Here is a 27,046-nt window from a genome sequence, read left to right on the forward strand (position 1 = left end):
ATGGCTGCACTCTGCATATTAACACCTCAGTATAGCTCTGCAGGCTAGCATACAAGCATGCACACAGACAAACAGACACACAGGCACGCACACACACACACACACACACAGCGAAGCTAACAGCTGACACTCATGTTGACACCTAAGAAGAACTATACAAATTATATAAAAAATGGTAAATCAAGATTCTCTCTCCTGCCTCACTAATCAGTTCTTTACTATTCCCATCTGACCCATTATGCCGTCGCTCCTGGCTGGTGTATGGAGCTGATTTCTGCAGGTCTAAATGCCTGTCTCTTCCACTTAGGAATAACTCTGGGATGCACTAAGGGAGGGAGGGCAAGAGGCATGAAGGACTGGAAAAGGGCTGTCCTTGCTCAGAGGAGCAGAATTATACAGAAAAAGAGAATGTAGAGAATAGAGGAAGGGGAAAAGATAATACTTTTCTGAGGAACGGCTTGCAAAAGAGGTGATGAGGAAAAAAGAGGAGGAAAAGGGCAGGATACATAAGTATAGTATAGCAGTATAGTAAGAGCCAATATAGATACTGTGAAATGAAGAGCTCAACTAGAGGCTCACAAGGCCACACACACACACACACACACACACACACACACACACACACACACACACACAATATAACAACATTGTTCCAACCTGTGATGAAGAGTGCGGATGTCCATCAATCAGGGCATCTTTCCTTATCTCACTCGCCACCGTCTGCTTCTGGATGTTAGGAGAGTTGATTTGCCTTCAGAAAGAGGAATATGAGTGACAATAGATAAAGAGATGCTCAATAAAGACATGTAAATCCATCATTAAAACCATGGAATACAAACAGATTTGTATCTCACACAATATGACAATATTCATATCACAATAATATCACGGAGTATGTAAAGATATATGCACATACCCTTTGCATAATGATGGCCCCAGTACACTTTAAATAAAACTTTCAAAACCATATGGTTTGAATTTGTGGTGCTTTTGTTGGCGAGTGTTTATCATTAAATGTAGTATTGACATCCAAAATATGTATATAATGTTGTTTTGTTTTACCAATACTTTATTTTCAGAGTTAAAACAAGGCATGCGTATTGCATCACACAGGTAAATGGTAGGGGTACAGTGTGTACAGTAAAGCAGGGAAGTACTGTGCATATGTCTTGTCTTAGTAACAGGGCAGACTGGGACAAGACAAGACTTGAACGATGAAGGTGAGACACTGCTGTGTAAATCTTTCAATAACAAAACACACTAACACATGCAGACAGGAGATGCAAGCACATGCACCCACACAGACACACACATTCTCAAAAATAGATATATAAGCAAGAGGTAAGTCTACAGGGGCATGTTTTTAGAAAATACATCTATAAACACTGCCAGAAACAAACACACACAAACAAAAACACATGAAAACACACGCAAGCATTAACACTTAATACTCTCACTGGTAGACACACATTAACCCACAATACCAATACACCATAAGACACACAGAGCTGCACTTATACACAATCTATATCTTGTCACAAACACTCAATAGAATCAAAACACACACTTTGAGACCCCAGTTTGGCCTTCACACTTAAAACAAATATGCATGGAAAGTGCGAGAAAGCTGACAGTGACAAATTAGTGCTTAAGAGAACCCTCCAACACTGTAAACAGACTGACCAAGCAGCTGCTAAAATGCGCCGCATTATTATTCCACATCCACACTGGTGTGTTTACTCTGGGCAAAACATATGAGCTGCCCCCACATATGGGCAAATATTTGCTGTCGTAGCCCTTATAATGGTGTGTGTGTGTGTGTGTGTGTGTGTGTGTGTGTGTGTGTGTGTGTTTGTTTCTGCTTTTATGAGTGATGTTGGTGTGCAATCAATGTGAAATATACCCAACAAGATGAATACATTTACTACACAGTCACTTTGCCACACATGCACACACCATAGTGTTTTTCAAATCCTTTGAGGAAATATTTGTTACAATAAGGGAAGACAGAGCAGGACAGGAAACAGTGTGTCAGTATTCACATCTGATATTACTCCCCATGTATAAAAACACAGAGTTTATTAGGCCTGTCATTTTATGTCTCTGGCTTACTTCTATATTTCTTTAATAACTCTGCTGACCGCTGCTGATTTTATTTATGTTTTCTATCATTTTTATGAGTGGGTTTTGAAATGGTCTGCGTAAATAAAGATTATTATTCAATTCTGTTACCATTATGAATGAAGTATATGTACACACACAAGTACATGTGCACACATATTTACACAGTGAGGAGGAGGAGGAGAAGTTTCTGTTTATACTTTGATCTTTGATGTCTCTGAGTGTGTTTTTATAACCTCAGAGGCATGTCCATGGAGAACAAACTTGCCATAAGGGCATATCAGTTATCACACACAGCCGGCACTGGCACAGGTGTATAAACCAGCAGAGACGCTGGTCCCTTTTGATAGCTGATATACCCCCATCAACCCATCAGTGCAAAATGAAGTAAGTGTTTTGACCAATGTGAAGGCAAATGAGGGCATACAGATTGTGAATAAGAAGCAGACGGGCTCGGCTGTGTGTTGAGTGGAAAATATGAAGGAGAACTGTGATTTGTTGAGTACCGAAATGAGTAAATTCATGGGGGGAAAATAGTATTTTATTGCTGTGACATTTCTTAAAAAGATGAAGTGTGTGAGAGAGAGAGAGCACTGTGCACGGGTCCAGCCATTTCCTAAACTGAGCGTAATAAGTAATTTTTCACATTTCGTCTTGTTTCTTTCACCTGGAGCATTCCACACATCCGCCTTCCAACATAAGCAGCGTCACTTCATTTCTGGCTGCCAAAGCACAGCTCTGTTTTTTTTCTCACTTGTATTTCTCAATACATATTTCGATCATTCTTTCTATATCTCATCCACTCTCTTTTCCATTATCCTTTTCCTCCTCTTGTCTGTCTTTTACTTTTTGTCTCCTAGTACTCACATCCATTTAGAAGGGCATTGAGAAAAAAAAGAATGAATGAAGGATCCTCTAACTTCCCTCAAGGAGTACTGGTGACGTGCCCTTGAGCAGTGCACAGTAGGGCTCCAATAAAGCTGCTGAGTGGCCAACAGCAGGAAGCTGCGGTCACACTGGGACGCTCCCAGTCCTGAATGTTGGAAACTGTGAATATTAAGTAGGGTGTTGCTGGAAAAGAGAATGCATTCTCAGTTGACTTTTCCTTAGGTTAAAAGGAGTAATAACCTTTGAAGAAAGAAATTCAGATTTGTATCTCCCCTTCATGACTCCTAATTCTTAATCTGTTTTCTCCTCTTCTCTTTTAATAAACAGCAGAGTGGAAGAAAATCTGATCTCAAGCAGACAAGGACACACCAGGGCAGTTACTACTCAGCGTTGCACAATATGAAATAAGAGGCCGATACGATCTGAATTAAATACATTTTCTCTGTAGTGAAAAAAGTCAAGGGGTACAGGGAAAGGAGATAGGAGAAGAAACGAGGCACTATGGAAGTATAGCATGAGGCAGTTGGATCAACACTGGAGTCTGAAGTTTTATCTGAGGCGCTTGTCTCGATGCAGTGCTGAGAGATCCTGGGTCCTGGGAGAAAGTCTGTTTATTAGTGATAGATGCTTTATGGTCTTTATGCTAGACATGTCTTATCGCAATACAAATATCGTTTCACTGTTGCCTTTATATATTGTCTGTGTGTGTATGACAGGGTGAAACAGATTGGAGATTAAAGAGGAAGAACTCCGTTTGTGTGTCTAGATGTTTAAATGTGAGAAGATGTAGTGTGATTCAGTGTATGGTATTGTTTATGTATTTGATATGTGTGGTGTGAAACACTCTTCTCTAGCGCAGGTGCAATATAGTAAAACAGGAAGTTGACGTGTCATTTTCAAAGCACTAAATTGCATGGACACCTGCAAATACACACTGTTTACAAACATATTCATGTAGAAATATTGTATACAGAGACTTTGGAGGTTATTTGTGAGTTGGCGTGCATGCATACAGTGTGTGTATTTTCAAAAGATTGATGCTCTCAACATCTGGAATTTGATTATCGTCATAAGAATAAGGCCCAAAATGATGTGTGTGTGTGTTTGTGTGTGCAAATGGTTGATTGTGAGTGTATGAATATTTGTCTGAACCGTCGATTCCTACCAGCCAACACATCCTCGCCAACTCCACTATACCAATATGTACAGTCATGTCAACAAATTAGGACACCCATGCTAAAGTTGACTAAAAGAGGAATAAAAAAATATCATTGGATCATTAGGAAATTGATCTTAATGCCTTAATTGGCATGGTTTTATTTCAGTTAGCCTAAAAGCTGGTTTGATTTGCATTGAGAGATGATTTTATGGAAAGTACCCCATGCCAATCTCTAGGTATGGTGAAGGGTATGTGATGATGTGGGGCTATTTTAATTCCAAAGGCCAAGGGAACTTTATCAGGATGCATAGTATCCTGGATCCATGAAATAACTGGCCTTTAAAAATAAAAATCTGCCTGCCTCTATGGGAATTTAACATAGAGGTGTACTTACTTATGCCCCCTGTATTTTAAGGAAGAACATTTATTTATTTACGATACATTATTCATTCACACAGAAAATTGGCGTCCTTAAAGATTGGATTTTTCCTCATTTTTTTAATTAAGGCATTAAGACCAATTTCCAAAAGATGATTTTTTTATTCCTCTTTTTAGTCAACTTTAGCATGGGTGTCCTCATTTTTTTCACATGACTGTAGTCTCCTCAGTGTCACCCTCGACGCACACGTGCACACTCACACACATGCAGTACATACATTCGTTCAAACATACACAAACCCACACACACACACATCCACCCACCCACACACACACACACACACCCACCTCCCTTTTCCTGAAACCCTCCCTTACATACCAGAGTGCTTACCACGTCAATAGCTGTGATATGGTGAGTCTGGGAGCCTGATTTATTTCTCAAAGTTTAGCTCCCACATCACCACAGAAACTTTAAAAGTATAGGACTGTAACAGCATTAAGAACTATACAAAATAATTCCACTGGTTACAGTTTTTTCCAATTGCTAACACACTAAAATGACATGCATAGCACAATTATTTAAACTGACACACAGAGAGCAAAACCTCTTCTCAAGTCCCCAAAAGTCTAAACACATTTTCTGCTTTACACACATTTTGCAATTCAAAATGGCACTTTTTAAAAGCACTGAACACGGTTCTCTGCATAAGACACAACAATCTGACATAAAGTCACATGTTTGCCATTTCAAAACTCTGCCATTCAAAATAACACTACATGAGCTAATTGGCGGATACATGTGCCACCTGGCCAAACACCTCAGTGGTATTGTTACCACTTCAATCAGGAAGTAAGCACTATGACGCCTCTTTTTTTCTATATATTTTTTTCTGCACATATTTTCTGCAATTTTCTTTTTTAGTTTACTGTTTTTTGTGAGCATATTTTTGTTCAGTCCAATGTAAATACAGTATATCTGCTGTACATATGTTGCACGGACTTGTTTGGTGAAAAATAATAATAAAAATGTTTCAACAGCATGTGTGTGTAGGGCTATCTGCAAATATTTCTGTGCATGTGAACAATCTGAAGAATTTTCTACAATTTTATTTTAGTATTATGGCAAAGCATACTAAAGATGAGAGTGCTTTTCATTATGCCCAACAGTGTGTAGTTGGTTAGACAAGAATCTGGTAATATGAATGAAGTGTGTGCCATTGGGTGTATATGGGTATATGTAGTTTTGGTTACAGTGCTTCATTTAGCAGGATATATGAGGTATTTTGCAGTTTGGGTGCGTGGTTTTGTGAATTGTGTCAAGGGCATAAATCCCAGGGGGGTCGGGGGGTCAGGACCCTCCCCATCTAAGGGTTGTCCCCCCCTAGAAATATCATTAAAACAATGCTGTGTATTGTAAATAACATAATGATGTATACTTAAAATATCTGTGTAAGTAGTAAAACAATACAAACCCCAAAAAATGAATTTTAAGTTTAGAAACATTTTGAGTCCCCCCTCCCTTGCCTCACAGTGGTTTGGTCCACTGCCTGCTGTACCTTAGGATCTGCACTCGACTCACAGTCACATCGGGTAGTGACAGGAATGTAGTAAGTAGGCGGTTCAAGGCGATTTTATTCACATTAAACATCGGATGAAGTTGTTCTTTTCTCAAATACAAATGATTCTGAGTAATTAATGAATTAGTCATGACAAAATGTTTGCTATGTTAGTTTGATATAATGTAGCCTAGCTTGTTTAATAGCTTGTTGGATAGAAATGCACCCACTACAACTAACGTTACCACGGCGATAAGCCTAACATTATGTGTGTGAACTGATATTAGGGTTAATATTGAAGATCTACAGTTGTGTTTTGCTCAACATGAAGTTAAGTAGCAGATCAGTTAAATATATATCCTCTGTCCCAGAAGAAACCTAATATTTATGTGGAGGACGCAAGATCATTTCATAATTTTAATATGACTGCGTGGTGAACCTATGAACTCATTTCATCATTCATTTAGACATCTGACGTTAAAGATTTGAGTTGTTGTTGCCCAGATAAAATGACAAGAGAAAAGAAAAACAGACATAAGATCCTTTTTCAGTAGGCCTACACCAAAACGCCAAGTAAGTACAATAAGTCCTCATATCAAGACAATTTGGTAACATCTTTATAAGAATGGGTGCTTATGGAAATACTAACATCACTATGTCACAGGCAAAGGAGACAGAAAGAACTGAGGAACAGGGAGACCAGGGACAGACAGGTGTAGAGTCTCAGGGAGACCAGGGACAGTCAGGTGTAGAGTCTCAGGGACAGACAGGTGTAGAGTCTCAGGGAGACCAGGGACAGTCAGGTGTAGAGTCTCAGGGACAGACAGGTGTAGAGTCTCAGGGAGACCAGGGACAGTCAGGTGTAGAGTCTCAGGTAAGTGTGTTGAGCTTAGTTCATATTTTTGGAGGTGTGTGGCTGTCAGTGTGAGCAGATGAGCTTTACCAGTGGCTCACTAATTTACATTATGATCAGCTAATTTAACAAGTGTACAAAAGCATTGTATTTCTTTTATATGGGGACACTTTTTAAAAATAAGTCATTATGTTTTAAGGTATTTTTGTGGCTTGATTGTAAACAACTTAACAATAAATACATGGTTTTAAAGAAGAATATTTTGGTCAATTTAGTCAGCTTTTTCATTGAATCAAGAGAAACGCTGAAAAGAAGGATAATGGTGCAGTCTCCGTGCTACACTAATGATAGTATTAAGGCTTTCATCTGTGTATACAGATACATATATATATATATGTCCTCTACGAGTATAATTGGCTGTATTATTTGTGTCCCCTTCAAAAATTGCTCTTCCGAAATTTTATGTTTATTGTCCCCCCCCCTACTGTTAGATCAGATGTACGCCTATGAATTGTGTTAAGTATTTTGATAAAACCAGCCTAGCCTAGCAAAATTGTGTTTTAGCAATTGGAAAAAAAAAACTGTAATAACAATATACAGCCATGAGATAAGGGGTGAACGAAAAAGAAACAAGGCTTTCAATTCACAACATAAACAACATTAAAAAAAAATAAAGCATCTTTTCATTTCCAAGTTAGAAATCACACCCGTTTCAGATGTTTGAAAGCATAAACTTTCTTGAATATGTATACTTACTGCTGATGTTACGGGTAATGAAAACTGGTTATGTTTCAAAAAGCCTACTCACTGGATTCATTCTCTTATACTTTTAAGACATTAAATACCATGTTACAAACTACATGATGCAGGCCCAACACACAGTGTTACTTAAATGAATTCATAGGTAAAGATTAGAATGATGAACTCCTAGTGTGTCATACTATAACATGTATTTATTTTGCCATTTTGGTCCACCCTATGTGCACAAACTGCATAATGAGATCAGTAACCATTGCTTTCAGAGCTCTACTTAACAAATCCAGCTATTAGCATTAGTGCTAACCTCTGATACAGATGCTTTCCACAAAGCCTGTTCAGTATCTCTGATCACTAATGCAGATTAGCTAGGATTTACACCTACACACATGACAGTAAATAAAACACTGACAATAACTACCTAATGTTGTCACTGATGACAGATCACTAGGAGATCTAAGCTATTAAATAGCTGTGAGTGAGTCTCCCCCTGTACTGGAAGGTATTTATTACAATGACCTGCTGGCTACATTCATCTTTGACACTCTGCTGCATTGCCAACTGGATGAGAAAGTGTCTATTTACTCATCTGTTCTTCTCTCTCTCCATCCAGATAGTGGTTAATAGGCCATCTGACTGAGTTCCAAAAGAAACACTCTGATTAAAAAGACATGCATCCTCTGCCCAGGCACATCTTGCACTGCCTTCCACAGAAGTCCAATCAGCACAGGGACAAACTCGTCCGCCAATGCTGTCACATAACACATGTGTGCAGAGACACACATATGCTAAAAGTCTTGTGCCTGTATTCATGTTAAATGTCTTTGTTAAATCAGAAATTCCACTGATAACATGACAAGATTTTAACTACAATAACTTGATGTTCCACTATTCTCTACAGCAGCCAATGTACATACTGTAAAGTTCATGTTCCTGTGCTTTTAACTAAAAAGCTATTCTATTTTATTTATTACAGTGGCAGTGTATGACTGCAGTGGATCCTGCTCTGATAACCTGCAGATGACCTGCTTGTGACCTCTGACCCATACGCGCTGACCCAGGGAGGGGTCAGACTGATAGAAGTGACTGGCTGACACTAATGAGACAGCAGCCCCGATAAGATGGATGAGCTGAGTGTAAAGAAACTTTTCCAGTGCCTGATCCCAAACATTCCTGTCCCACAAATGGCTGTGCACAGAAACCAAATGCACGGATTAACACATACATGTGCGTGGGCACACTCTTCCACTGCATGTGAGTAGCAGACACATACAGAGGTACAGTAGAGGCATGACGTATGCACCGACATATTGAAACAGAGAGCAGACTGTCTGAACAAACTCTGCGGGAGCTACTGTATCCCTATTATACTTGATGTTCATGCATACCCACACAGTTTGAATCAGTCAGCATACGGTTTCCATGCCAGAGTGGAGAGTCTGTAAAACGGGTAATGAATGAGGCAGGAAACTGTGTTGGATTCAGTACATGCAGCCCATCCAGATACATTCTAAGGCATTCAGAATCATAGCTAGCGTTAACACACCTGATGGGGGCCAAAGTGTTAAAACATTGTTCTTTCACATACCTCTTTCACACTTGTGGCTTCTTCTGTGCAGTTGGCGATCCACCAACAGAGAAACCACCACCCACTATCAATCTACATACACGCCAACCGCCACACAACTAACTATAACCATTCTAAGTTCAGACCCACCCAATGTACAGACACAAAACCATGCCTCTTTTCATTGCTTCTTTTTCACACATCTACGAAGTAAATACCCACACAAACACTCACATACAGTACCTCTGCATTGGCACTAAACAACCACTCATGTGGGCACATACACACACCATGCCAATCCATAAATCAGATGATAATTGAGTAGCACTGCACTAGTAATAAACAGAGTAGTATAAACAGCCAGTGTCTGGGCTGGATAAACCACCTCCCACTGGCATGCTGCTGGCTGCCTTCCTGGCAAACTCAAACACACACACACACACACACACACACACACACACACACACACACACACACACACTTGCTGAATGCATTTACAGTAATGCAAAGACAGAAACTAAACCACTTACACATAGGGTTTACAGACACATATTTGAAAACACCTAAGATATGTGGAAAAACACACATGATAGCACTCACGATAGCAATGAAATGGGAAGAAGCTTTGCAGAAGTCAACACAACTGAAAGGCTATACGTCTCCAGTGATATGAATGAGGAAACATATAAAGTCTCTCATTGTGTTATTGCTGTGACAGGAATGAGGACCGAGATTGTTTTCCATAAATGCATTGTACATTTACTGTCCCGCTGGGATAGTCAAATCTGATCTTTCTGGGAATCAAATTTGAGCCAAAATGCCCCAATTTACAACTTTATACCTGGGAAAATCTCAAACCCAACAGTCATGGCATGATGTCAAGAGTGATGGCTACGGACAGTGTTGGCGGTATTATGATGATTTGTTCAACAGGCACACAAAGAACTACTTACCCAGGTCTGCAAACGTTGATACACAGAAACAAATGATAAGCCACATGATTAAAAACAACACATGTACATAGGTCACAGTGTGCATCTCTAGAGTGTGATTACATCAGGCAAAAAGCATGACAGCGTGGAAGTGGTTTCAAGTGCTGGGAGGACACAATCTAGACAGTTTATGTCTCGTGGATTACTCCTTTATAAATAGAGCACTTAGGAATGAATAAAGCTCTTACAAAGATCCGGTCACTTAGAAGGACACTGCTTTCTGAGGACACCCAGATGGTATCTTATAATGGATATACATGTCAATGAATTTTTGACCCTCACCTCTCAAGATCAGCAATTTTCTTCTCCTTGCACAATTTGTCCATCTCAACATCCCTCAGAGCTGTCATTAGCCTATCCACCTCCACTTGTGACTTCCCAGATTCCTCTTTGTTGCGAGCAACTTCCTGCTCCAGAAGCCTCAGACGATCTGTGATGTCTGGACACTTCCGGACTGCTTCTTCCGTGTTTTGTGCCTTTGGGGGGAAAGCAGGACACACAGAGGGAGCGGATACATAAGAGACAGCCACAAAACTGTATACTGCATACATTAGTATTAAGGCAGTTTGAAAGTAGATTTACAGTGCAGCCCTCCGGAGCAGATACGCAGAGCTTCTATTTTTGCCGGATGCCAGAGAGCGCCACAGCAATTCAGCACACGGCAGATAGTGCGGGACAGGAAGTCGAGCACAGAAACAAAATAAACATCCGGTTAATTTTCAAAATAAAATACACCGTGCTCACGGCGGATCATATTTCCCTGCACTACACCTTTAAAACACAGCACAGAGTTGTTTCCCCTCTACTCCTCTAGATGGAAACAAACTGTTGTTGGTGTTGTGGTTCTATTCTACGTGAATTCGCGAGATCTTGTGGATCCTCATGACTACAGCTGTCAGTCATGGCCGCAGCTGTGGCGCAACAAATCCGGACCTAGTGGGTATTGACGGACGGCGGAGCACGCAGCCGATACGCAGCGGAGCCAGTCCGCAGACGTTCTGCATTCAGTGGAAATCCGGAGTAAGTGTAAGCATTCTATCATGTAAGAATTCAGCTGAAAGTAGAGCTGAAGCTGGCAACATGCCAGCTCATGGTGACAAAGTAAAGCTTAGCCTAACAAAGCACATCTGAAGCTAAAAAGCTGAGACTGACCAAGCAAAGCTAAGAATGACAGTACAGGACAAGTATAGCTGAAAATGACAAAGGTCAGATAGGGCTAGTGGATGTTGAGCTAAGCGTGTTAAAATATAGTGAGACAGATTCAAGTTAAGCCAAGTCTGGCAACAGAGAGCAGAGTGGCCTCTGCACACGTACACGCACGCGCACACACTCACACACATGCAAGCACAAACAAATAAGAGGCAGACAATAACTGAACCTACTGTTGGGCTTACTGCTGGTAGTCCATCTACTTTGGCTGGCACCTAGAAGTTAAAACAAATAGATAAAACACATAATCAATCACAATCAAAATAATAATATAGTATAAGAACCAGGTACAGTCATAACATCTTCTAGGACTGAAATATTGGACACAGTTTGACAGTTACACAGGGTCAGATGCAAGATCACAGTGCATGGCTACAGCTTTCAAACCTAAACTGAGTATGTGGTTAGGGTCACAATCTAGCTGAAGCACAACCAATCTCTTCCCCTTATGCGATCTCATCCCGCCCCCCCCCGGTTCCTATTCTGCCTGCTTTTCTGTGGTTTTGTCTATCAGTTGTCTCCCGGGGCATCCGTCATGTAGAGTTAGGAGTTCAGGCATTATAATTATAAAATTACTGTCTCCCTCTGTTTGGCTGCGATTTTATGAGACCTCCAAACATCTCAAATTTTTTTTCAACACGAGAGTTACACTGATGGATTCTTTCTTCTCTGAGAAAAATATCCCAGAGGAAGTTTGTACCCTAGAATTATCTTTCTCCCTACCTCTCCCTCCTTTGCTTGGTCTTTACTTCTCTCTGTCTGTGTTTTCGAAGATTGTTTAACTTGTTGAAACAGCTGAGGCCACTCGTTTAAACATCATCAAGTGAGTGGGCACACACACACACACACACACACACACACACACACACACACACACACACAGCAATTTATTGTCAGGTCTATGACTGTACATGTAGCTCTGCTTGAGTCAGTCATTAGAAAATACACCAAGGATTGTCTGTTAACTATTACCACTAGCCAATCTGAACAAATGCCTCTTTCCCATTATAACAAACCCAACAGATAAACCACATGCATAAGTTGGCCCCTGCATAATAGGAGATACAGCCATGGGCACAATATATAGAGCACAACTAAATGTTTGAGAAGTCTTTATGTGCAGGCATTCAAAATGAGGTAGCTTCGCAGGAACACAACATCTGTAAATGTTAAGAAAAACCTCAAAATGTCAATGAAGATATTATTGTTTACTATGACTCTATGGTTTTGTGTATTTCGGTTCTGCCCATTGATGAGTTTGACTAGCCTGTCTACAATATACTGTATGTGCCACATGTGACCTTTAAAAGCCCCATAATCTTGTCACTGTATGTGTATACAGTACACACACGCCTGTACTAAGGATTAAATGCTGTGAAAAAGGGGGCCACTTGGCCCTTTGGAAGGCAAGCAGTCATTGTTTACCTCGTCCTCACCCCCATTACCTCCACACCTAGCCTCATACACTTGTGCGCACACACCCAACCCAATCTTAGCTTGCACAAAATGCATTAGGCCTAAGTGGACCAGAGTTTGTTATGTTCTTTCAGTGGAAAACACAGACAGGGGGAAAGAAGGGGCTGAGAGAACGGCGGGTCCAACAGGGATTTGTGATATTATGACAAGAGGGGGAAGGCCAGTAAAGATACAATTACATATTTGGTCACTGAAATTATTATTATCATTCCTGGAAATGTCTCTGAAGTGTAAATATTACAAATAAGTTAAATATGTGTGGCCACCAGGATCTGAACTGGGTCAGAGAATACCCAGCCACACTGTGGCTGGGTAGCATAAAAACAAAAAATGTTTTGACTCCTATTTATATCATAGACATGACAGAGTTCGATATCATTAAATATCTGTCTGTGCAAAAATCAATGTCTGATTAGTCTTATTTCCATATTATCATCAACAAATAAAAACAGAGAACAAAAAAAGAAAAAAGAAAAAAAGCAACAACAAAAAAAGGTAAAAAGAGTCTTTTGAATAGGACTCAAAAGTGAGATAAGGTGTGGTGCCTCCTTGCTGATTTAAGCCAAACCTCCCTGGAAAGGTCACTGCCTTCCCTGAAGTTCTTTACAATTTTCTCTTTGAAGAGCTAGTATTTAGTTTCAGAAGTCCTTTATTAACCTCGGAATCAACAAATACTGTTTTATGGGAAGAGGATGAGGATGCAGTGAAGTCAACAGAGTTCTGAGGTCAAGATAAAAAGCTCAGCTAACAGCTTGACTGAGTCAGTAATACAAACATCTGCAGATACAGTGAGTGGGCCACCGTGTGTACACGACCTGATGGCAAACACAAACTCTACATCTGCATGAGAGGTTAATGGCTGTCAGGCAAAAAGCTTAATTCCCCATTTTTGGGATTTGAGATTAACGTCAAATGAGGACGCTTCTCATACAAGTGTTGGATTAATGTAACAATTCCAAAAGCATTTACTGTATATTAGGCATTAAGACATTGTGGAAATGCAATTGTTTCGCCAAGCAACAACAATATTCCAGTTGTATTAACACAAGTGACAGTCACAAGGAGAATTCAGCATTTGCTCAAGACATTTCTTTATCATACTAATTAAGATCAAGCAAATTGTGCTTTACAGTCTCTGTCAAAACCTGATGAATCTATATAGCAAAATACATTTTTTAAAAGTAGTGCAATAAGAAAATGTCCTATGTAAATAACCCAGCTTTCCTTTCCTTGTTGTATGTGTTACATCACATAATTACATTACATTAATTTGGAAGAAGCTTCTTCTTTTTTTAAAGCAAATTACAAGTGCATTCACACTTGATAGGCACAAGAGCAAGCGCAACCCTCTTACATTTGTTCAGTACTGCAGTACAAGCTAGCTTTTTAGTTTTTCTTTTAGAAATTAGACACAAGTAAGCACTAGAATGGGGTATGGCGGTATAATCTGAAAGGGTGGACACACACACACACTCACAAATATAAACACACAAACACCATCTGTCTTTTTGAAGAATCTGCAAGTTTACATTACAGGTCTGATTGCTGCCAAAATAGTCCAATTATGGCAACACTTCTGTCAGAGTGTGAATCTGTTGTTACAAAGGGTCTGTCCCTTTCATGTGGTGCGGTGTCAACATTCAACACAATATCATTTCACAGGAATGAGATGTGTGTATGCTTTTTATGAGAATAAAAGAAAACATTCTCATAAATTCTGGCAGGGTGAGATTCTGTCCTGGCTTGTAAGCCTGGGAGAGGAAAAAGAGAGAAAAAAAGACAGCCAGGCCTCTGACTTGGCACCTGAACAGGGATAGAGGGATCTTTTACATCCATAAATCACCCTCTCTTAATTCATCCCTTTATCCTGCGGGACAAAGTGCAGGCAGGCCTTTTGCTAGGGAGTTGCTAACAATAGTGTGGATGCACACAGGGAGGTACAAGAGTGGAATTATTATTACTGTAGATGTAAGCAGTGTAAATCCAGGGTGCAAGTAGCGTATTACAACCACTGCAGAGTGGTTGTAAAAGTAAATTCTTTTAATTCTTAAAGTATTCAACAGTAAAAGGGTTTTGAGAAAGGTACTTGTTATTTGTTTTATGAGGTCTGTGAAATGAGATTTTGCGTTTGGGTTCATTTTAGAGCTTGGCACAAGTGTTGAAGTCTGTTCTCATGATGTGAATAACGATGAAATATTGATGGCTGTTTGTCTGCAGCAGTCCACACACATACCAGACTATCAATCTTGTGTACAGTGCTTGTATCAACATGCACACTGTTTCAACCACAACTTTTGTTTTAAATAGTTCAGGTTAAATGTAATACAATAGCCAAAACATATTTACAAAAATTACTAACACTGCATACCACACACACATTTTTTGTCCTCTAAAAAACAATCCATACTGACCTCTCCATCAGGCCTCTGGTTCTGTGTCAGGACAGGGTTAGCAGGCTGACTCTGGGACAGTTTCTGGGGCTGCAAGGCTGAAAGTTTGTCCTTTAATACCTGGTTCTCCTTCCTCATCTGTTCCAGCTCCTCCAGCCGAACCCTGTCTTCCCGCTCCTTCTGCTCGCGCAGATTCTCAATCACTCGCTCCTGAGATAGTAAATGAACAAGAAAAAATAAAGTTTGAAGAGCCACCCTCAGCTTTTTTGCATTAAAAGAAATGTATGTTTTGCTTCCAGTGTGCAAAAGACAGCCCTGTTTGAATACAGTTCTTTCTTATCATTATTGAAAGATATGAGCCTATCTCTCGCTGTTTAGGCTCACCAGCATGCCTCCCAAAGTAAGGGCCAAAGACAAACTCATAAATCCCCATCATAAATAATACTGCCATAAATAATAGCAGGGACATGAGGAGATCAGAGCCAAGTAGAACAGAGAGATGAAGGAAGCAGAAGAAGGGTTGAGGGGCACAGACAGATTTATTGAGAACGGATTTGACAATACTGTAGATCACTTCCTAACAACTCCACATTGCCTGCTGATGAACCAAGTTGGAATGTTTACATCATAATTTTCTCTATTCTCTAATCACATCGGACAGCGGGAGGACCAAGGTTTTGGGCATTGGCCTGAGACCAAGTCCAAACCATGGGTGGCGGAGCATGCAAGGTGTGTGTAGTAGGTGTGTGTTAAGGTGTATGTGTGTGTGTTTAGGTGTGGACTGAAGTGATTATCAAGGTGTTGACTCAGGTGTTTATTTAGGCACAGAGCACAGCTCAGCAATGAGGCTTTACGATGTGGCATCGCCGCATGATTGGCAGCTTTTAGCCCCTGGGTAATTGGACAAATACACCCACTAACTAGACCTGGCACAGTAACGCACTACATAGTGGGCTTTGGAGGAGAGGACGAGAGAGAAAGAGAACAGAGTGGGAGAGAGACCACATGGCGACTAGGTCCTGGGTGTTTTCCCCACATTATGAAATATCTCTAGGATGTTTAGGGTTTAGGGAAAGAGATCAGGATGTGATAATAAAAAGTGTGGAGCACACATAAACACAACAAAAATACACACACATAACATCACAGACAGGCATACAAACACCAAAGAGCAGGGCTCGGCTTGGGCACAATGCCCTAGCCTGTTAATTAGAACCACAGCACTGTGGCTAGCGACTGGCTCCAAGAGCAGGTTTGTGACAGGGAATGTGATTAGCAACACACACACTTGGTCTTGTAAACACATTACACACACCCTGTGTTGACCACAAAGTCTGAAAAGCTCGCCAAACATTCTCCTCATCACAGCTGAATTATATGTAAGCTGCATCTGAAGTGGTTTCTGCGTAAACAGATGGGACAAGGCAGAAAAGGGATTTACAGTTTATTGTGCCATTATGCTATTCATTTCAAAGTCTGTCGGCAACAAAAACATTTAGGTGATAAAAGATCATTTTAAGTGAAAACATCCATGTACCCAATGAAAATCACATCAGCCAACATTGTGTCTATTAATAGACTTTTTTTTCTTGTTGACTGAATGTATATACATTCAGTGTAGTTCCAGCAAAATAAAATTCAACACAATCAAAGGAAGTAATTGCAGCCTACAAGGCAGAGACAAACATACACATACACACACGCGCACATGTTCATACCTGTCAAGAAATCAAGCACCCCTGTGTCTGACTCCACTTAACGTGCTTTCACATGATCAGTGTCAAAGCACTTAACACTGTGTAAAAAACATTTCAATGTTCAATATTTTTATTGAGGAGGCGTTGTTCGCTGACTCAGCACTAATGTTGTATCTCCCGTTCAGAACAGCTGAAAAAACATTACGTTGCAAAGGTCACGTTTGAAATAGTTTGAACTTCTACCTGGTTTTAACACCGCCTTTCAAAATGTCAGTAATGGGGGCAGCCTCTTACCCAGTAAGAGCGTTCGCCCCATGTTGGCTGAGTCCTGCAGCGGCACAGGGTTCAAATCCGACCTGCTGCCCTTTGCTGCGTGTCATCCCCTATCTCTCTCCCCCTTTCATGTCTATCCACTTTCAAATAAAGAGAAAAGCCCCCCAAAAAAATGTCAGTAATGAAGCATATTGCTAGTTCAGGCTGAGCACTGAAATCATGCTTGTATTGTCTGATTGGCATCAGCTGTTTGCAATATGCTTCACAATGATTTGCTCATTCCCAGCTGTGGCTAGTAACATCTAATCATATTCATACAGCGTGGACATCATAACCTCACACTGTTACTTTGATGATCACGCTCATGTCAATGCCTTTTGCTGACGCAGCTCCTTCCAACACCCCAACCTCCTCCTTATGCGGTATTTTGTATTGTTGATTTAACTAAGATCTAAAAATCAGTATGTGTTTTTTTGGCGGGGGGGATCCTCGTCACTATTCAGATCCAACAGACAGGTGCACCACTTAAATTTTGTCATGGAAGCTCATGTAGAATATTTTCTATTGACCGTGTTCGTTCAGTCTCTACACGTCAGAGCACAAATAACACAAGCTAATGTTGCAAATATATAGGCATAAACATACACATACATACAGACTATGTGTGCATTGGAACACATAAAAATGTGGCAGCCACTGGAAAACCAAGACAAACAGCTAGACATCCACATCTGTCCTAACTGGGAGCTCTATAAACTCTTAAGCAGCAGCCAGTGCCAGCAAAATGTAAACCAGCATCCATCTTTTAGCCTGCAGTACAAACACATAAATGCAAACCGTCCTGCAAGCCTGCAGCGCCAAAGCAATCATTTTTTAAGACTGTAGTACCAACAAATGTGTGCTAGCAACAACTTCAAACATGCAACAAACCTAAGCAAGATCAAGTCACTCTGAAATTAAGCCAGTCAGTTCAAGGTAGACTGTATATACATTGTCAGTATAGTATATAACAACAAATCTACCCTGTATTCAAGCCTCTCTCCAATTACAAATCACTGGCACACAGTAACCATGAGTGCAAATTGAAAAGCACGTCACTAAAGGCTTGTGTAGAAAGAAAAACACCATTAGCATTCTAGTTTCTCGTAAAAGTAACTTATTTACCCCGGAATACTGCAAAATCAATGCGGTTTTATTAGGCAAATGTACCTGTGCAATGAAATGCATTGCATTTTACTAAAGACAAAACACCACAGTGGCCAGCAAGACTATTCACCTTTTAGTGTTAGTGGCAGCATGCTAGCTCAGTGGTGTTAAGGTGAGGCTTTGTGGAGACCAGCTGCTCTCTCATGTTGCCAGAAAACAACAAAACCTGCATATTTATGACCAACATTCAGCCCATTCACTCACCAGTGTGGAGTTATTCTGCTTAGTTCACCTTGATTTACATGGCAGTTGTTTAGCAATGTGATTTTATGCTGCAATGTATCATCCAATGTATATGGATGCATACGGTAGGCTACTGTGCTCATTATAGTATTCGCCAAGAGCTATGGAGGCCAGTAAATCCAGTTAAGAATCAATTATACTGATATTTTACTAACATTGGACCAGGACTGTACAAATCCCATTGAGACTTAGTACATTGCGTCCACACTGTCTCTTTCATTATGTTCACTCACGGTCATAGTTCCTCTATAAGTGCATGGCTGTGTTATCTGTTACTATATTTCCATCCCAGTCCGATCCTTTTGATAGCTCTGCTCCTTCTCTTCTTCTTTCGTATGTCTTGAAGTTACTCATTTTTTACTTTGCCTCCACCCTTACATTCCTTGATCTCTCCCTCCCTTAATTCTGAGGCCACCTCTTCCATCAGGGCTGTGCCTCTTCTGCCATTCCACTTTTCCATCCCTCCCCCTTTCAAAACTTCTATCCTCCTCTAATTCTATAGCTCATTCCCTCCCTATGTTCAGCGCAGTTACAGACAGGGACTAATCCTCTGTCTATGTTCACCTTAGACCCCCTTTCTCCTTCTCTCCCTTACTGTGTTCAGAGAGGACCTCGTCTAGTGTGGTCCAAGGTCTATAAATCAAGAGGCTGTGTCAGTAAATTATGGCAGTGAGTCATAGCAAAGCATGCAGCTTAATTAAGCCAGATGCTGTATACCAGCTTAGAGACAGAGTGTGCCTCAACGGGCAAACATTTTCAGATCCTTCCAAACCAAGTGGTGGTCAAAGGGTCTTCTTAAAACTAGTGTATTTCAATAATAGTGTGCATAATTCTTTACAACATCCATCCAGAAACTATTTTAACAGAGCAACCTTGGCCCCCATCTCAAGTCCCTCTTCCCAGCAGTTGCTATCAGCTTTACTTGACCTGCAACATTTTCAACAAAGCCATCCTCACCCTCCCTTCATTCCCACCTCTGTTCCGTACCTTTTCTGATAGGGCTTCTTCCAGTGTGGCCAGGGCTGTGTCTGTGTTACTGGAGTCAGTTTGAAGGCCCTGGACCCTTTCCCTCAACCCAGCCAGCTGTTTGTCCTTATCCTTTAACTGCTCCAACAGGTTCTCAATCTGGAGAGAAATGGACAGAGACAGAGACAAGAAAGGAGCTGAGGTTATCAGCATATTGATCAAAGATCAAAAGAGTCACAGACAGAAAAGTTTAGACCAAACCTGAAAGGTTAAGTAGCATTTAACTGGACTATCGTGACTGGAGACCTTGCGGTACCGAAGCATCACAAAAAAATGTTTATCCCATTGCCTGCTGATTCATCGAGAAGATGAATCTAGACACTGAATAGTGTGCTCAGCCTCTGGCTGCATTCTCCAATTTCCTGCTGTAATGTCTCCCATTCTGGCCCAGCGTCTCAAAGATGAGCAGCAATGAAAGCCTCCACTGTAAGGCATGAGTCAAAACAATTATGGTTGGATCCATGAAGAGAGAAGAAGATAGATTTAGTGGACATGTGTAAACAACACAGCCATTGGATGGTGTAAGCAAATCAGACTTAGTACTAGTTTAATAGGATTATACTAAGAGTCGATTCAGCCCAATGACTTATAGGACTGTGTCTCTGCAGCTGCCTTTCTGTGGCTAACCTCATGTCGCTAAAGTGGTAGTGTAATAGCCAGTTGTGGTGTTCAAATACCTTTATTTGATGAACATCCGCAAAAACAGAACACAAACGCACACAAAGACACATGCACAGACACACTCAGACACACAGGCACACACACACAAAACACAAAATGCTCGGAGCTGTACCAAACAAAACACTACCAGATGCAGCTGGGGTAGAACCCAGTGCCATGCAATGAGTCTCCAGAGGTCTACAAATTAGTTACAAAGGGATAGCACATCTGGTGACAGGACATGGTGACATGGTGACTTCACAAGCACACTCTTACATTTGAATTAATGTCATCTTGATAAAAAAAAAAGTAGTAGTTCAATTTGAAAAGTGGATGGACTCCAGGAGATCCCGAGACCTACAGTATAAACTTTACCTTGCATGCACGATCACGTATCACACGAAAATCCATCTAGTCAGACTCAGGCCCCCAGGAAGTGCGCTCACCTTGAACTGCAAACAAGGTCGGTTATGTCTCTTTCTATTCTGAATGTTTAATCCATGGACCTTTTATATTTGAAAAACTTCCCTCTAGCCAAAAAAAGCAATTTAAAAGCCTGTGACGTCACCACAATCTAAATACTATGGGCCGAGTGGAAACTCATCGGTGGGGCTAGTGGGAGAAACACTACTGCACATGTTCAGTGGGCCGCATCACGGAAGTAAACCCAAAAGCTTAGAAACGTTTTTGGCATATGCGCCAGACAAGCAACTCCAGTGAACTGAATAGGCGCCATTTTGGGATCCGGTATCCAGTTAATATAATACATCCATGGTCAGGCTTCAAGTAATGCCTTGCGTATTAACTACCAGCTTACCGAACCAATCTGCGTCTGGCGAGGAGCTGCTTGCAGCTATGGGCACGGTTTAGGTGTGAGTGACGGTCGCGACTGTTCATTCGAAACAACAGTGGCAGATGTGATAGACAGTGGGTTCATCCAATCACCTGCCAGGTAGTCTCTGCCCTTTTCTAAACAGTTTCCAATGACAGCTTCTCAGATGGTTCTCTGTGACAAACCATCTGGCTCGTCAGGTTGGTAAACACTGGCATAGAGCGTCATTTTTGGTTAGGTTGTTTTCTGCTGACAGACAGACAGATATATAATATAATATCACATTTGACCCAACTGGTCCTTTCTCAGTTTAGGGCCTGTGTTGTGCAAAAGAAAGGCACATACACTGAAAAGAATTTCTTACTTAATGAACATGAGAATCCAATAAAAAAACAAACAAGAAAAGCCCTTCAGGCCAGAGAGACTGCATTTCAACTAAGATGGTGACAGGGTAAAAAATGTTCAGTGTGTGTGTGTGTGTGTGTGTGTGTGTGTGTGTGTGTGTGTGTGTGTGTGTGTGTGGGGGGGGAGAGGAGGAGATACTCTGCATTCTAGTCATGGTACATAAATACAGTAGATAATATCCAAATCTCCACAGTTATTTTACAAATGAATCCAATTAGACTGTAGACTTTGGTGTTCTCTGCTCCCAAGAGCAAGGATTCAAAGGAGCCAACTTGGTTGTGGCAATGGAGGGAAAGTGGCAGGAGGGGGTGGGAAAAAGTAGTCAGGACCCTTCGGCAGATCTTGATAGGTTAATGACAGTCATTATACAGCCAAGCTAAAGGCTTTGGTAGGTCAGTCCACAAGTGATAGGGACATTAAACCCTTCAGGGAATGATGGGAAAGCCTCACACTACCAAAGATAGATACAATTCCCAGCAATTTATGATTGCCATGGGTGTGTTAGATTGGGTTTTAGGGTGGACACTGTGAGAAAGAAAGAGGCGAGGTTGATATGGTTTTCCTCGTTTATTCTCTTTCGTTTCTCTTATTTAAGTAAGTGGGCTGAAGAGGTACTTTTCACTTATTTTCCAAGAGACGTAGGCACTTGAGCACCAAAGCTAAACCATCATGAAGCACCAGTGATTGCTCACAGATTAAACAAGACTGACGCTGGAACATGCTTATCTCCACATGCAGTAAACACAAGAGGAAGTACAAACAAACCAAATATCTGGCTTTGGCCTCTAGATGTAGCAGCTCGGTAGCTTTGACATACCTTGTTCTCCTAACTATGCACGAAAAAACATATACATATGCACTCATGCACACCCTAGCTCCCTGTCCCAATGGGCACCACAGAGCCCTATTTCAGGTCAAATTGAGCATGTCGCTCCTGGTCTTAGATAAATGATTACATTCTTTACCAGGCTTAAGTTTGCTTTGGCCTGGTCGCACGAAATAACAACCCCTCGATGAAATATTTAAGCCATGTCGCTCTGCCTTCTGTGAAATTGTGCAGATAAAACGTTGAATATAACTTAAACGTTTCGTATCGGCGTTTGAGGAGTCACGAGAGTCATGGATATGGGAAAGAGGGCAAGGAATTCTGTCAGAATTCTCAAAGTCAAAACATACTCTCCAAAGAGAAATGCCTTTTGTCGACAGGCGAGGTACAGGTCAGCCATATGTCTGTGAGAGGGGGGCCTCCTAACCAGTAGCTCGACTGTTATGATGAGAACAGCAGCCATTCATTTTATCTCTCTGTGTATGAGGCTACCTCAAACTATACTCCCGCATATCTCTCTCTCTCTCACACACACACACACACACACACACACACAGGCTTTCATCATTAAACCGCTGTGCATATGTCATCCCACTCTCCAACCACACACACCTCCCACTGAAGCAGACCACCTACGATAGGCAGCTACCATGACTCTACGGGCCAGGCATTGCGGTATGGACTGTCTGTCTCATTGAGTGTGTATCCTCCTGAGAAACCATGACGTCTGTCTCAGTCATCTCCCACATACATGGCTCCCCACTGTTTACAGCCATACTGTTTTGACTCTGATAACATTATCAGCAAGCTGATAGGACGCGACCAGATTCACCTTGAACGTGTTGATGCGCGGTTACCTTTTACTGACCCTGACTTTGCACATGACATTGACTTTTGCAACATAGTAGTTGATTACTGTAATCAACTAATCATTGACGTAATTATGTAAAAAAAATAAAAGATGCAGAGAGGGGCAGTACTGCAACACGAAAAATATACTGCACATGTAAAAAAGATGGGAACAAAAATGGTTTACAAATGAACTATTATAAACTTGGTTGTGCTGGCTTCTACAACAACTTCTATAACAAATCGTTGGTGAAACTAGTGGGTTAAAAGTAGGCTGTGATATTGTCATCAGTGCAACAAAACATCATGAATTATGGCATTACTTCATTTTCAAATGAGTGACACATTTACAATAGCTGTAAAGTTAAAAAGTTAATAGATGTCGACAAAACCGTTTTGATTCTGTTTAGTGGGCTTTGAAATCCATTGGGAGCCTTGGTGTTGCAGTCTGTAGAGTATGATCATGATTATGAAAAGCTGAGTTCTAATGTTATGAGAGAGAAGTTAGTAAAACAGTATCAGGCCCTGTGTCTCTGGCGAAAAATCATGATCTAAAAGCAGCTTGTTCCAGAGCAGAACCACAAACCCGGTCGACCCGTCTGTCTTTCATCCAAACTAAAAACTAGAACTCGGTGGCCTCCAGAGGAATCATTTCTGCAGAACAAAAAGGAGACCAGCGTGGAGCGTGACCACCATAAAAATACAATCGTTTGTATTTTTAAAACTCTTTTGGACCAATAAAAATACCAAACAATAATTGGTGGCCCTTTCTGTAAGATAACTCATTTCTCTGTGCTTGTCATCGCCTCTGAAAATATGACAGGGACAGTTGTAAAACCCAAAGATCCTGGCACTGATATGTATGTGCATGGATGTATGTACACACCCACCCACCCACCCACACACCCACCCACACACCCACACACACACCCACCCACACACACACACACACACACACACACACAAATACACAGAGGGACAATAACCGCAAACTAAACATTATGTAGTAACAGTGCGTACTTCCCCAGAGAAATCTAGGTCACAGTCAGACAGGAGACAATGAAAGACTACATACTGGAAATATCATACTGCTACTTCAGGTACTCCACAATCACATGCGCTGCAATCCTAGTAAAGCATGCACATATAACATTGTGTGTGTTTATGTATGTGTGTTTTACAGTATACTCAAACATGTACACCTGCATACCGTTCCCATCTCCTGCCATCAGAGCTTGTTGATTCCCAGATTAATAGAGGACTTCCTCCTGCTGCTGAGCACTCAGATGTGGCTTTTCAAAGAGAAACACAGTTTGGTCATAAAGCTCAGGGAAGATAGTGACCTTTTTAGTGTGAGGAGGGTGTGCTTGCACTTCATTTAACCCCTGTCCCACCACTACCCCTTCTCTGCCTGTGAAGCAGAGCAACACAGGCAACACTGGTCGACTGAGAAAACACTGATAATGTGTAAACTGGCGCCTCCATGTGGCAATTTTCTGCAACAGGCCTATTTATCTACTTATGTTAACTCTCATAGTGGTACACAACCACAGAGGAGACGCAAATTCCCAAAGTTCCTTGAATAAGTGAACTTTTATATTTATAACATGTGACACTTCACATATTCACTTTACAGAGCAAAGAAACACAGAAGAGATACTGCTCTCTCTGAACCCAGACTTTAGTTGCACCATTACACACTGAAACCTTGAATAAAAGTAGCAGCTTAGCTTGTTAAGAAACACAACTAGAGTTAGAAAAGTGATCTGCAACCATTTACTCATAGCTGAGAGGTCTCCACCAGATCTCTACAGACCACTGAGTCGACTGGCTGGAAATGTAAGGGGGCAACGTGACACAAAGACCCTTAAAGCAGAAAATGACACCTCTCCCCTATTCCCCTCGAATGGCCTTCCTGATGTCATGCTGCTTTGTTCGAGGAGTCATTACTCATCTGTTATCGACCAGAACGACGGAGCAAAATGACTTCATAAGACGAGTGGTGCCCGAGAGAGGGAGGAAGAGAAGGGAGGGTAAAGAACCATGATGCTCAGGTTCTAAAATCATCCACACTTTTCTAAACAGGGAAAAGTAGACTTCATTCTTTATTTCTGTCAGGGGACTTTTTTTTCTTTCCAAACTATAGTGTTAAAGAGAGCAAAAGAGTTTCCCCCTCATGAAAAAAAAGGGTTTTATGTGCTTTTTTTAATCCGTTGGCCAACACTCACTTGCAGAAAAGGGCTGGGCACTATTGCACAAAAACATGTATTGTGCCACTGTGTACCTGCATGTGTGTCAGCAGGCCTGCATGTCTCTCTATATCTGCTGTGATGTTCTCTACCAAATCTTTTTTGCCCAAAAACCAAAAAGGACCATGCAGAGGCAGAATCCAGTTTTGACAAGCCAAACAGGCAGGTCCTTGCCTACCCTACAGCCAAGAAAGAAAGAAAAGTTTTGTCAAGCTGGAACTAGGAGCAAACGAAAGAGACAGAATATTCTACGGGTCTCACTACGATTATGACTGAGGCCTGTGACTCTCACAGCAGCTTCCTCTCCATTCCACGAACATTAATTCTGCTCTAAACCACCATCGCATGTTTAGAAATACAAAGGTGCTCTGTGTCCATCAGCAACACACACACACACACACACACACACACACACACACACACACACACACACACGATAAGCCTAATTTATCAATATTCATAAATGTGTTTTAGGTTTCTTGTCAACGTTCCTTGTATTTGTTCAGATATATGAGGTTGTCAGTATGCATACAGGAATGAACCCCAATCAATCCTAAATTGGAAGTGAATTATAAATGAATATCTATGGGACAACAGAACACCCATGAAGATAGACAAAATTACAGGAGGGGGCCAAGGAATTGCAGATAAGATCTTCTAAACAGATAAGTGCAGCTGCGATCATCAGCAAGGTGGTGAGTAGGCAAGGGTTTACTGAAATCTTTTAATATTGTAATTTGTTTGTATAAGCACATTACAGTCACCTTCTGCATAATTTAAAACAGCCTATCTCAACTGGGCAGCTGCTCTTATTAATGCCTGGACTGTCAGTAACCAGAAAAAAAAGCTCTTACCTGTAGTCATCAAATAAAGTTTTGAAAGAAAACACAGACTACTCAGAAAGCAAGAAATAACAATTATTTTACTCACACAACTGCCTCATCAAAAAACCCTTCCTAAAAAGTGATAATCTGTGTTTGCATTAAACCCTTATTGGTTGTTTTTAGTTTTAGACTGAGTACATATACATACATATGTTTAGAGGCAGTGTGAGCTACTTGAGTTATTTCCACTAGCTGTACTTAATTTTTCTTTAGGACCCAACTAGAGAACAAAGCCGGTCAAAAATTGTTCCTTTAACCCTTGTGCTGTCTTCCTGTCGACCATGCAACTTTTTGTTTTTCTGGGTCAAAATTTTAAATTGAAAATCATGTTGCTTTTCCCTGATGTTTTTGTCACTTTTTCCAACATTTTTGTCATTCTTTTCAATGTTCTTTTATCATTTTCTTTGCTATAAAATTAAACAAAACACCCAAATTCAATGAAAGTAGTGAAATGATCATTTATTTTACTTGTGAAGAGCATTGTATGGAACCATCCACGTTAAATTTCTGATATAGAAACTTTTTGAAAATAGGTCAAATTTAACCCGAGG

The 27,046-nt window shown here is 40.9% G+C and overlaps 1 protein-coding gene across 2 annotated transcripts in view; it reads right to left on the reverse strand.

Moving 5' to 3' along the window:
* LOC144520974 (ERC protein 2-like) overlaps nt 1–27,046 on the reverse strand; it is a 165,497-nt gene that overhangs the window by 91,814 nt on the left and 46,637 nt on the right. For both annotated transcript variants that reach the window (XM_078255114.1, XM_078255113.1), the window contains exons 8-12: nt 19,752–19,889; nt 15,367–15,555; nt 11,653–11,694; nt 10,553–10,746; nt 658–751 (exon numbers count right to left, since the gene is read on the reverse strand). In XM_078255114.1, coding sequence (XP_078111240.1) covers nt 658–751; nt 10,553–10,746; nt 11,653–11,694; nt 15,367–15,555; nt 19,752–19,889 — 657 coding nt within the window. The remainder of the gene's footprint in view (nt 1–657; nt 752–10,552; nt 10,747–11,652; nt 11,695–15,366; nt 15,556–19,751; nt 19,890–27,046) is intronic.

The sequence above is a fragment of the Sander vitreus genome, chromosome 7 (genome assembly GCF_031162955.1).
Source record: "Sander vitreus isolate 19-12246 chromosome 7, sanVit1, whole genome shotgun sequence".
NCBI classification, from domain to species: domain Eukaryota; kingdom Metazoa; phylum Chordata; class Actinopteri; order Perciformes; family Percidae; genus Sander; species Sander vitreus.